This window comes from Heterodontus francisci, chromosome 14 (assembly GCF_036365525.1).
Source record: "Heterodontus francisci isolate sHetFra1 chromosome 14, sHetFra1.hap1, whole genome shotgun sequence".
Lineage (NCBI taxonomy): Eukaryota > Metazoa > Chordata > Chondrichthyes > Heterodontiformes > Heterodontidae > Heterodontus > Heterodontus francisci.
The window spans coordinates 55,284,392-55,298,003 of NC_090384.1; the positions used below are offsets into that span (position 1 = coordinate 55,284,392).

General features: G+C 40.6%; 1 protein-coding gene across 4 annotated transcripts in view; it reads right to left on the minus strand.

Moving 5' to 3' along the window:
- The window catches only part of LOC137377048 (uncharacterized), a 51,077-nt gene that overhangs the window by 28,788 nt on the left and 8,677 nt on the right, over window positions 1–13,612 (minus strand). For all 4 annotated transcript variants that reach the window (XR_010976352.1, XR_010976351.1, XM_068046243.1 and 1 more), the window contains exons 2-5: window positions 13,044–13,406; window positions 12,218–12,538; window positions 4,620–4,736; window positions 2,427–2,852 (exon numbers count right to left, since the gene is read on the minus strand). Coding sequence is in view for 2 of the 4 variants with exons in the window: in XM_068046243.1 (XP_067902344.1) it covers window positions 2,427–2,852; window positions 4,620–4,736; window positions 12,218–12,538; window positions 13,044–13,406 (1,227 nt within the window). In the remaining 2 variants the exon portion in view is untranslated. The remainder of the gene's footprint in view (window positions 1–2,426; window positions 2,853–4,619; window positions 4,737–12,217; window positions 12,539–13,043; window positions 13,407–13,612) is intronic.

The following is a 13,612-nucleotide window of genomic DNA, read 5'->3' on the forward strand; positions in this document are numbered from 1 at the left end:
TTGGTTCTCTCCTTGAGCTTTTTTTTTTTGCCAACTGCTAAGTCTCTTCCACTCGCCACTCTTTAGCCCTGCCTTTATGACTGTCCGCCAGCTCTGGCAATCGCTGGCAACTGACTCCCACGACTTGTGGTCAATGTCACAGGATTTCCTGTCGCGTTAGCAAACGTCGTTTAAAGCGGAGACATGGATGGCCGGTGGGTCGAATACCAGCGACAAGCTTGCTGTACAATGCTTCCTTGGGAATCCTGCTATCTTCCATGCGGCTCACATGGCCAAGCCATCTCAAGCGCCCCTGGCTCAACAGGGTGTATATGCTGGGGATGTTGGCCACCTCCAGGACTTCTACGTTGGAGATACGGTCCTGCCACCTGGTGCCAAGGATTCTCCGAAGGCAGTGAAGATGGAATGAGTCGAGACGTCACTCTTGACTGACATACGTTGTCCAGGCCTCGCTGCAATAGAGCAAGGTATTGAGGACACAGGCTTGAAACACTCGGACGTTTGTGTTCCGTGTCAGTGTGCCATTTTCCCACACCCTCTTGGCCAGTTTGGATGTAGCAACGGATGCCTTTCCCATGCGCTTGTTGATTTCTGCATCGGGAGACAGGTTACTGGCGATGGTTCAGCCCAGGTAGGTGAACTCTTGAACCACTTCCAGAGCGTGGTCGCCGATATTGATGGATGGAGCATTTCTGACATCCTGTCTCATGTTATTCATTTTCTTGAGGCTGATGGTTAGGCCAAATTCATTGCAGGCAGCCGCAATCCTGTCAATGAGTCTCTGCAGACACTCTTCTGTGTGGGATGTTAATGCAGCATCATCAGCAAAGAGAAGGTCCCTGATGAGGACCTTCCCTACTTTGGTCTTCGCTCTAAGATGGGCAAGGTTAAACAACCTGCCATCTGATCTTGTGTGGAGGAAAATTCCTTCTTCTGAAGACTTGAACGCATGCGAGAGCAGCAGTGAGATGATGATCCCAAACAGTGAGAACACAGCCCTGTTTCATGCCACTCAGGATAGGAAGGGGTCTGATGAGGCACCGCTATGCTGAATTGTGCCTTTCATATTGTCATGGAATGAGGTGATGATACTTAGTAACTTTGGTGGACATCCGATCTTTGCTAATAGTCTGAAGAGACCACGTCTGCTGACGAGGTCAAAGGCTTTTTGGTGAGATCTATGAAAGCAACGTAGAGGGGCATCTGTTGTTCGCGGCATTTCTCCTGTAGCTGGCAAAGGGAGAACAGCATGTCAATGCTTGAAAGCCGCACTGTGCCTCAGGGTAGACATGCTCAGCCAGCTTCTGGAGTCTACTTAAAACAACTCGAGCGAAGACTTTCCCCACTACGATGAGCAGGGAGATTCCACGGTAGTTGTTGCAGTTAACGTGGTCACCGTGGTTCTTACAGAGGGTGATGATATTGGCATCGCGCATGTCCTGTGGTACTGCTCCCTCATCCCAGCACAGGCAAAGCAGTTCATGGAGTGCTGAGAGTGTAGCAGGCTTGGCGCTCTTGATTATTTCAGAGATAATGTCGTCCTTTCCAGGGGCTTTTCCATTGGCTGGAGAATCAATGGCATCACTGAGTTCCTACAACTGATTCCTGCTAATTTATAGTAAGCAGAGACAGTTATTCCTGGTCATTTGCAAAATGGTATGCCAAAGCCTACAGGTACGATCTGGTTCTTATTGATCTCCAGGTCATGATTTATTTCATCATGCCAGTTCATTCAAGAAATAGTGCATGAGAAACATTTTTAAAAATTACAAGTCGTAAACAAAAGTTAGCTCCTAAATATTGCTCCAAAAATACATAATTAAAAATTTCAATAAATATGGAAAAATGCCAAAAACAGTTCTGTAAACATTGCAACCAAAAACTCCCTCGCGTGCAGCATCCCTTGCTCTTGTTCTCATCAATTCACAAAGGAAAAATAGCAAACCTGGTATAAATGTTATAGAATTGTGCTCAATATTTAAATATTCTTCCATACAACCCAAGGCTTAAATGACACCAAGAGGATTTCATCTGTCTAAATTCACAAGATTGATTAATTATAGACCAGAAGGCGACACTATAGGACCAGCTTTCCAAACATTGTGATCCAACTGTGTTTGTTGCACATCTGCTCTTCATACAAAGTTAAAATTAAACACTAGGAGAGCACTGGTATAAGAGGAGGCAGCTCAGAATGTACAGAATGAATTGGATAAAATACATAATGAGCAAAGCAATATCGGGCTTCATGTGTTAGTGACAACTTTTCCATTTTGTAATGGTGGATCATTTACCCATAATATTCTGGAAATCATTCCATAACAAGGTAGTTTCAACTATGTAAAAATAAATGTACAGGTATATCTCTTTATAAACAAAATTTATTCAGTTATGCTCATTTGATATCACTTGCAACATTTACTTACTTCCTTCAACTTTCAGCATGATCTTCTTAATTATAGGCTTTGCAAGAGTACTATGTTGGACTTGAACCTGCAGAGTGGCTCCATCATCTTTATGAATATCAGGCAATAGCATAACTTTGCAATGCACACTGGAGCTACCATCATTGTTGTGCTTAACAACTGGCATCTCAAATTTGAAGGATCCACCTTGCTCATCAAATTGAGATCCATTTATTGAAATAAGTTTCTGCTGGTCATCTGCTGTAGGATTCTGAGTTGTATAGGTCCACTGATAAATCTCATTTGGCTTGTCTTCCCATTTTCTTTGTAGTGACCAGTGAACAGAAATGTTCTCAGGCCTATACCCAGAAATCTGACAATTCAGAAGAGCTTCTTGCAAATGTATAATCCGTGGAGGTTTGCTGATATCAGAAACTTTTGGAGGAACTAAAAAAAAACTTAGAAGTTTATCCATTCTTTGCCACAAGGTCTTTGTCACTTCAAAAATATCAGCATCAATCCATTCCATGACTAAACATTACTATTACTGGAATAATAAATATCAACACGACAATACAACAGTAGATTTAGCATATAACTAAATATGAAATTAAATAAGATGTTCATCAAAACAAATTTGCCTTCACCAAAATAATCATAAGCATCCCCAAGTTAAAGTATAACTATGAGGTAGAGAAACACAAATAGACAAATCAGGGACTAAGTGAGAAGCTAAGGCAAAGGTAGAGAAACATCAGGCCACAAGGTCAGAAATCAGTAACTGAAAACAGCAGAGATCAGTAATGCATGACAGAAACCAGTGTTCCATAGACAGATAATCCAAAAAAAAGCTAGACCCAGAGAGAAATCAGGAAGGCACAGAAATCTGGGAAGATCTACAGACAGAGGGGATCAGGCAAACACAAATCTCCAAAAGGAAGAGAGATAGCAAAATAGGAGACACATCAGCTGCATGAAAGGCAGACAGACAGACTGCGGTGGATAGAGACAGATCAAATTGTACAAATATTTTAAATTACATATTTCACATTAATATGGTTACATTTATTGACTGAATTCTCATGTCTTTTAATGCCTTCATTAAGGTTTTTACTTAAGACTGCAGCCTCTTCCAAAGCCTACATTTAGAACTAATGTGTTTGCTTGGACCTGTGACTTTCAGTTGAATTTGATTTCTGCAGTCTGATAAAGTGCAGTGCACCGAATTTCCCAGGATATATCAGTACTAGTTAGCTGGACCATTTTCATCAGCTTTTTTTTTTCTAGCACTTTCTACCTGGTAGCAGTTTTTCAAAAAAAAAAAAAATTGTTTAAGTTTCAAAAACTTAAGTAAAACAATTTATAGATTTTTTTGAAAAAGCCACTCTTTGGGAATAGAAAAAGTGATTAGCAACAAGTGCATTAGTAGTGCAATATATTGTGCTTATAAATTTCAGAAAACACATTAAGCTGAGTGTGAGATAGGTGTGAGAACACACAAAGGAGTGAGAGTACAAGCGTTCACGAGACTGAAGGGGGGGGGGGATAGGGAGGGCAAACAGACAGGAGGGTAGTTTTCAAGCTGCCTTCCTTGCTTTTAGTTTCTACATATCCTGTTTCTCTGTTCAGAGTTGTTTCTGTTTCACTTTGTCAAATGCTGAAGCCATGGTATCTTACCAATATTTAAAATTCCCCCTTTCTATGGACACTAGTTTTAAACTGAGCTGTCGAGAAGTAAACAGATGCAAAGTAATATTCAGTCAAATGCAGAATAAAATACTTGTTTTTAATTGTATTAACTTAAAGAAAAGCCTGGGTTATTACCTTGTTCACAGCATTATCCATTGATTATTTGCAAATACTGTTTATAAAAATGTTTTTTTTTAAAAAGCTGAAGTTTTTTTATTTGAACAGACCTGCTGTATTGGGTCTCCTTGCTTACAAGCTGCAATGATATCATGCATACTGCTTGTTGTATAACTTTAGATTGACCTTTGATAGCATCAGTCGCTGCCCAACCCCAAGAAAAGCACTCCAAACAAAAACACTGACGGATCACCCAACTCAGTACAGATCAATGATATGATAATTCAACTTTACATGAGGAAAATTTATCAAATGAATGAGTGAGCCAGAGAAAGAGCTCAAATAAGACAGTTTTGAATGCTTATGTGCTTCTTAAATTTCTAAAAAGTGAATTAAAGAATATTTTACCTTTTCTGAGATACTTCAGATACGCATAAAATCCAACACCCAGGATCACTAAACACATCAGTATACTAACAATTACACTTGCAAATATTATCCCAACTGGTACAACAACTTCTGGCTCTGTAGACAAAATACACAATGTTCATTTTAATAGTGAACAGCAAAATGGAGCAACATCTGCAAATTTAGACATATTCAAAGACAATGGTTTATCTTCAAAGTAAAAAAAAAACTACAAATGCACAGCAAGGTAATAGAGAAAAGTTCTGATTAACATTAACCTCTCTCTCAGCTGTTGGCCAGCCTGTTGCATCTTTTCAGCATTTCTTAATTTTCCTTGAGCTCCAGAATTTGCAGCTATTTTAAAATCTGCACAATGAATTACTTTTATGAAATTAAAATGTTACCGTAACATAGCTTTCTTAATTCATGGTACACTGCACTGAGCAACAAAAACAAGTCACATCAATTAAAAATAACAAAAAAATGTCCAGATACTAGAAATCTGAAACAGAAACAGAAAATGCTGCAAACATTCAGCAGAATAAGCAGTATCTATGGAGAGAACAAGATCAAGGAGAGACAGACCACGAGAAGGGCCAGCACATCATGAAGGACGTCAACAGAAAATTAACCCCTCAGTCTCTCAAAGCAAAAGAATTTGAGCATTCTAAGTTTCAAGTTATATTACTGACTAAGTTGTCAGCTTTTAAGTTGCAACAGTTTTACAGATAATGTGAATACAACCAGTTGTTAGAAAAGTTTAAAACCTTGGTTGACCTTTACGGTTTTAGGGTAAGCTGAAGTAAGAGAAAGTTTTTTTAAAAAGCTTACAATATAGTGTCTCCTAATGTACTTTCAAAGGAAAGACTGCGGGTCAAAAATACAACTACCTGCACTTATACAGTGCTTATAATGTAGAGAAAAATGTCCCAAGGTGGAGATATTACTAAGTGTGACCAGGAGCTTGGTCAAAGAGATAGGTTTTACAGTCTTCAAGGAGATGGTGGTGATACAGAGGTGCAAGTTCAGGGCAGGGAATTACAGAGCATGTAGCCTAGTTGCTTGAAGGCATGGCCACAAATAGTAGAGCAAATCGAGGGCAAGTGACCAGAATCAGAGGAGTGGAGAGTTCAGGTTGCATGGTTGTAGGGTAGAAGGGAGGTTATAGATGGGTAAGGCCATTAAGAAATTTAAACACAAAGAGACTCTTTTTAAATTTGAGGTTTGGGTGAATTGGGAACCAATATGGTTTAATGAGGATAAGCAGGATAGGCAAGCAAGACTTGCTGTGGAGTGCAGGCAGCAGAGGTTAGGATGAGCTGGTTTACGGAGGGTAGAACGCTGGCTAGGAAAGCAATGGAACAGTCAAGTCCAGAAGTGACAAAACAGGGTTAAGAGTTTCAGTGGCATATGGGCAAAGATGGGGCAATAGCAGGTAATGTTATGGAAGTGGAAGTAGGCGGTTTTCATGATGGAGAGGATGAGATTGCAAAGTTGGCTCAGAATTGAATTGGTCACTAAGATTGCAAATGCTATGGTTCAGCCCGAGATGGTGGCCTGGGAGGGGGATGCAGTTCAGATACAGAGTTTGTGGAAGAGAATGAAGTCAAAATGTTTTTGGACTTCCATTGTTCAGCTGGAGGAAATTGCAGGTATTCCAAGTGAATGTCCGACAGCATAGAGGTATTGAAAAGGATTTTTTTTTTTTTTTTTTTTAAATGCTTTCATGGGATGTGGGCATCACTGGCAGGCCAGCATCTGTTGCCCATCCCTAGTTGCCCTTGAACTGAGTGGCTCGCTAGGACATTTCAGAGGGCAGTTTAGAGTCAACCACATTGTTGTGGATCTGCAGTCACACGTAGGCCACACCAGCTAAGGACAGCAGATGTCCTTCCATGGCACCATTACTGAGACTAGCTTTCAATTCCAGAGTTTTTAAAAAATAATTAAATTTATTAATTGAATTTAAATTCCACCAGCTGCCATGTGAGATCTGAAACCAGGACATTAGCCTGGGCCGTTGGATTACCACTATGCAGAGAGAGAGGCAGCAGAGAGATAGAACTGAAGTCATCAGGAAACATGTGGAAGCTCACCCCACGTCTTCCGAAGATGTTGCCAAGGAATAGTATGTAGATGAGGAACAGCAGGGGGACAAGGATAGATTCCTGATGGACTGCAAAGATTTGGAACTGAAGCCAATGTTTCAGTTGTTCTGGCTACAACTGAATAGGTACAACTGAAACCAAGCGAGAGCAGTCCCAGAGAATTTGACAACAGAGGGAGTCGTTGTATGAGGATGGTGTGGTCAGCGTCAAAGATTGCCAAAACATTAAGGAAAAATAATGCACTATGGATATAGCAGCAGAGAACATGACTGGTTATGAGAGTTTTGATATGTGAGGGGCACATTTGAGTAGAGCAAATCAAACAGGGAGTTGCAAGAAAGCTTTCCAAGTATTTAGGATGCAATAACATGTCCAAGACTCGAAAGAAATGGGCGGTTGGAGATGGAGGTTGGGGGTGGATGTATTCAAAATCATGACGGTTCTGGAAGAGTAGATAGGGAGAAACTGTTCCCACTTGTGAAGAGATTGAGAACAAGAGGAAACAGATTTAAAGTAATTGGTAAAATAAGCAAAAAGTGACTTGAGAAAAATGATTTTCACGCAGGAAGTGGTTAAGGTTTGGAATGCACTGCCTGACAGTGTGGTGGATGCAGGTCAATTTAAGCATTCAAAAGGGAATTAAACTGTTATATGAAAAGGAAGAATGTGCAGGGTTACAGGGAGAAGGCGGGGTGTGGCACTAGATGAAATGGTCACTAGCAAAGACGGTGCTGACACGATGGGCCACGTGGCCTCCTTCTGTGCTATTACAATTCTGTGATTACAACCAATCTTTCAAATTTCCCTGGATTCTGCAAAGATCCCAGCAGATTGGAAAACTGCAAATGTAGCATCTCTATTCAAGAAAGGAGGGAGACAGAAAGCAGGAAACTATGGGCCAATTAGCCTAACATATGTCATAGGGAAAATATTGCAATCCATTATTAAGGAAGTAGTAGCAGGATAGTTAAAAAATCATAATCCATGTTGGCTCTGCCTGATTGTTTTTGTGTAAGGGCCTGGATTTTAAAGGCTCTCCGACGCCAGGAATGATGTTGAGGAGGACAATGAAGATAGGAATGGAGGAAGCCTGCCACCGACCCTGACAGGCCCTGTGCTGATCTCGGCAGCGATGGTAAGGCCTCGTAGCGGCTGCCCCGCCACTCGGGACAGGCTCCACATTAAAATATGTAAATTGCTACTTAACTCCAATGAACATGCATCTCGCAGCGATTCTGCCAGCAGGTTGGTATCTTTATTCCGGCAAGCGGCAATGCTGTGCCTTCAAATCCCTGTTCAGGGAAACAAGGCGTAACTCCTGTGGGGAGGGGGTGACTTCCTTTGTTCGGGAGGGGTGTTACAACGTTTCAGATTTATTGGGGGGTGATGGAAAAGGGTAAAGGACAAAGGGTCCGAACTTTGCAGGGTGGGGGGGGCGGGGAGGTCAAAATTTTAACAGTAGGTATTCCAGTAGGAGGAAAAGGTCAGGAATGATATGTAATGCCATTGGGGGGGGGGGGGGGGGGGGGGGTGAGAGAGGGCATGGAAAGTATATTTTACTAAGTTTTAAAAAATTAAAAGTCCTTGTCTCTTTAAAATGCAGCCCAAGAGCTCACGGTATTGAAGGTAATATATTAACATGGATAGAGGATTGGCTAACTAACAGAAAACAGAAAGTCGGCATAAATGGGGCATTTTCTGATCAGTGCTCGGGACATCACTATTTACAATCTATAGTAATGATTTAGATGAAGAAATCAAGTGTACTGTAGCCAAATTTGCTGACAATATAAAAGATAGGAAAGCAAATTGTGAGGACGCAGAAAAGAGTTTGCAAAGGCGTATAGTTCAGTGAGTTGTCAAAAATTTGGCAGATGAAATATAATGTAGGAAAATGTGAGGTTGTCCACTTTGGCGGGAAGAATAGAAAAGCAGATTATTTAAATGAAGGGAGACTGCAGAGGAATCTGGGTGTCCTTGTACATGATAAACAAAACTTATGGCAAGGAATTAGGAAGACAAATGGAATGTTGGTCTTTATTGCAAGGGGGATGAAGTGTAAATGTAGGAATTCTTGCTACACCTGTACCGGGTGTTGGTAAGACCACACCTAGAGTATTACGTACAGTTTTGGTCTCCTTATTTAAGGAGGGATATACTTGCGTTGGAAGCAGTTTAGAGAAGGTTCACTAGGTTGATTCCTGGGATGAAGGGGTTGCATTATGAGGAAAGGTTGAGCCTATACTCATTGGAGTTTAGAAGAATAAGAGGTGATCTTGCTGAAATGTACAAAATCCTGAGAGGGCTTGACACGGTAGATGCTGAAAGAATGTTTCTCCTCGTGGGAGAAATCTAGAAATAGGGGGAACAGTTTCAAAATAAGGGTCTCCCATTTAAGACAGAGACAAGGAGAAATGTCTTCTTTCAAGAGTCTTTATTCTTTAGAATTCTCTACTCTAGAGAGCAGTGAAGGCTGGGTCATTTAATATATTCATGGCTATTAACACCATGGCATACAAGGCTATGGGATTAGAATAGTTAGGTGCTTGATGGCCGGCAGACACAATCGGCCAAAGGGCCTGTTTCTGTGCTGTGTGACTCTGAGCAAGACAGATTTTAGATCTACAGGGAATAAAGGGTCATGGAGGGCAAGCAAGAAAGTGGAGTTTTCACAATCAGATCAGATCAGCCATGATTTTACTAAATGACAGAGGAGGTTCGAGAGGCCAAATAGCCCACTCCTGCTCCTACTTCTTATGTTCTTATTAGGTTTTTCAAGGAGGAAACGATGGCAGTGTTTTCGAAAAGGAGGGACAGTTCTTGACGTAAGGGAAACACTTATAATGTAAGCTACCAGGGGGTCAAGAAGGAAAGTTGGATGGTTACCAGCTTAGTGGCAGTGGTATAAAGGGAGCAAGACGTGGATCTCATAGATGAGCTCAGGGAGGCATGATGAGACAGAGATGGGGGTTCAGAGTTAAGGCAGGTGGGTGGCTTAGTGTCAGGGAAGCAACAAAGGCAGCTGAATGGATGCTGTCTATTTTGGTGACAAGCCCCTTATACATGTCACCAGAAGCGAGGGTGCAGAGCACAAGGAACAGGGGTTTAAAGAGATAGTTGATCGTGAAAAATAGCCTAGGGCTATACTCTGCTTTCCAGGATGATCCAAGAAGAGTGAACGGTTTTGACAAAAGAAGCAGAGGTCTGATAGAGTTTGAAGTGGTCCAGATAAGTTAAGCCAGTTGTGTGACAGGACCCCCAGTCTGCACCCTAGGGACATGCGGAAGCAAAGATGAGGGCCAAAACAGGGAACAATTGGGATGGGAGTGAATATTTTGTTAGGGAAAGTGCATTCAAAAGGTGGAGATGAGAGGGTTGAGCAAATGGATAGCTGCAGAGGTATTGCGGCTATCACAGAATCACAGAATTGTTACAGCACAGAAGGAGGCCATTTGGCCCATCATGTCTGCACCGGCTCTCCGAATAAGCAATTCACTTAATGCCATTTCCCTGCCTTCTCCCCATAACCCTGCACATTCTTCCTTTTTATATAACAGTCTAATTCCCTTTTGAATGCTTCAATTGAATCTGCCTCTACCACACTCTCAGGCAGTGCATTCCAAACATTAACCACTCGCTGCATGAAAAAGATTTTCCTAGTCATTTTTGCTTCTTTTACCAATTGCTTTAAATCTGTTCTCTCGTTATCTATTGTAGTGACAAATTGAGATTTTTCAGGGCTGACGCAGAAGAAAGTGGGGTTGGAAAGAACGGTAGGGAGATGTGGGTGGTGAAAGATATAAGAAAGTGGTCCACGAATGTCCTTGTCAGTGATTATACCACAGGAATAGCGACCCCATACGATGGCAAGATTGAAGGGATGACTGTGAACAACAGGTTTATATGCAAGTAGGTTTAAGGAGAGGAGGGTAGAGAATTCACAGGTGAGAGGGCAACAGGAGCTGAGGATAGGAGTTGCTCAGTGCAAAGGCTGAGGGAAGAGAAGAGAAAGGATATCTTGGAGTGGGGCCACAGACAATGAGAATTTTGACAGGGAGGCAAAAGGGGTGGAACTAAACAAGGTGTTTGAAGGAGAAGGTACCAGAGGCATAGTGGCGAGAGATATCATGATGTCTTGGGATTAGGACCACACTGGCACTATGACAAACAGGCAGTTAAAACAAGGGAGTAATGTAGATGGAAAAATGATTTTCTGGGATTCGAAACACAGGTTTCAATATGCAAGCAAAAATACTGGCAGGATATACTAAAAACAATCTGATGCACTCTGAGGCTCATAGCTGCCAAAGCCAGAAGCAATGCATATTGAAATTCTTGATGGTTCAGCCAGAGGTAATCAGTTTCTCTCTCAATCTGTAAACATTAACAGTAACAGAGGTTAACTTGCTAATACAGGCAACTGAACAGACTGGGTCCAAGTGACCACCAGGACACGTGAATGATGTCCAGTCAGTTCAGTAATATCTTTATTCTCCTTCAATAGCAAGGCAAAAGAGCTCAAGTCTCAGCTACTGCTAACTAAATTCCATTTTAAATATATATGATTTTTATTAGAGATCAAAAATTAGAAAATGTCCTGTTGCAGGCATGGCACAGCTTTGTTTTTAATCGATCACAACATTTTCATGTTCAGCAACTTTGGCAGTATTGGCAGGTATGACCTACCGCATAGAACCAAACTGGCAAGAGGCCTTGCTTTCCATGTAGCCAAAACCAGTAAATCTCACAACATATTTATTTTATTAAATGTATCTGCGGAGTCACAACCAGTATGAATATTTATGTAAATGCCCCACAGAACACAGTCATGATATTGAGACATTATTTTCATGTTTCACCCCCTACAAAAAGTAATTTTCGAAATGGTTGAGTCGCACCTATGGAAAATGCAGCTCACATTATATAGTAGGAATTATTGAAATACCCTCTGCATTTATGTTCCTTTTTTCCTTGCAAGTTTCTTCCAGAAGGTTTCATGGGCTATGGATATCTTCTAATACCTCACACAAGCAGCCACTGTTGATGTGCCAGCTTTGATACTCAAGTTTTGGCAAGTCATTCAACTGTGGAGATGTTTAGTCAAAATTGATGATACCATCAAACTCCACATGCACAAACTTTTACCAGAGCTCATATAGTTGATATGAAATTTAGATTGTTTTAAGCTCCTAGCACAATTACCAAACCAGGAGCACAGAATTTCAGTTTAATATATATAAACAATATATTTCAGCTTGAAATTATCCTGTGAGCACTGAGCACACAAATATTTATTGCACTCATCTGAAATTACCCTCCCTACTAATATTATCTAAGCCTTTAACCCCAAACGGCAGAGGAATTTCAGATGTACACATTAAACTTTCATGTACTATTATCTTAGAGTAAAATTTCAGACATCATTTTATATCTGCATTTTCTGGCACAAACCAGACTTCATGTATGCGTACATCAAAACACAAAACTTACCTTTGACAGTCAGTTGGGTCGTCAATTTTAAAGCTTTACTAAGTGATCGGTGCTGCACATAGCATATATAAACAGTACCACTGTCTTGAAGTGTTGGGCGCAACCTCAAACGGCTAGAAACATTGTAGGTTCCATCATCATTTTCAACTGGGGATCCTGTGCAGATATGTTTTGAGATGATTTGTTCCTTATCTTTTGTTTTCTGTATCCAATTCATCTCAATTGTGACAGGATAAAAGCCAACAATGTCACACTTCACTGACTTCTCTGTACCATTCTCAATTGTGATTGCATTTGAAGATACGCTCACCTGTGGTGTGGCTGTAAGGATCAATAGAACAGATGTTTGACATTTAATATTAGGATGTAAAACAGTGAAAAAAGCTATGAGGCTAAGTAATAACTGCACACATTGAAATGCACGGAGCTGAAAATATCCATTCCTTACGAGGAGAAAGGCATGAAATGTGTAGGGAAAAGGATTACATCAGCAAAACAGGATAATCAGATGTCTGTACCCACAGGAAAAAGACACTGGATGACACTGTCATTTCCTAGTTTAATGTAAAGAAAATTATAGGAAAAATATAGTGCACTGAATTTCACTGACCATTACCCAGCCTTCTCTTTTCCATGCCATGGACAGGTTTATTTATTTAAATGTAACATGTAAAAATTAAAAAGGTACAGTAATACCACTAGACTGCTTATAGTTGTATGCATATGGTATCATTGAATATCTTCACCTGATCTGTTTTAAATTTATTGTCATAGCAATGCAGCAGATTACATCAGCAAAAGAAGAAATAATTTTTGTGACTCTTACCTGAAACAGCCATTGACGATTTTCCACTTCCACTATCTGGGGTTATAAAAACAATACAGGTGTAATCTCCTTCTTCAGCAAATTGAACATTTGGAAGAAAAAGGGAAGCAATTCCCTTCTTTAACTCATCGTCAAAAATTGTGGCTCCTTTTCTGTATGGTGTATGTTTCCCACCAGTGAATTGATATACCTCTCGTTTGGTCATATCTGGAGAACCTAATTCTTGGAAGAACCACTGAACTCCCACATTTTTAAGGTCGATTTGTTTCGTGTAACCAGACACTCGGCATTCGAGAAGAACATCGGTATTTACAATGGCTTTCACAGCTCTTGAGTTCATCGACACAATTAGATCACCTTCCTCTGCAATAATTATGTCCAAAATTACCAGTATATAAAATTTGTGTAACAGTAGGGTAAGATTAAATCAAAATAACTTATCCAATTGTTGTAACTCAGTGGCCCTGATGTTATTTACTTCATGGCATAAACACGCATATAGTCATAGAACAGCATATCCTCTAACTCACTCCACAGATTTTCTAATATTTTTATATAAAGATAAAATG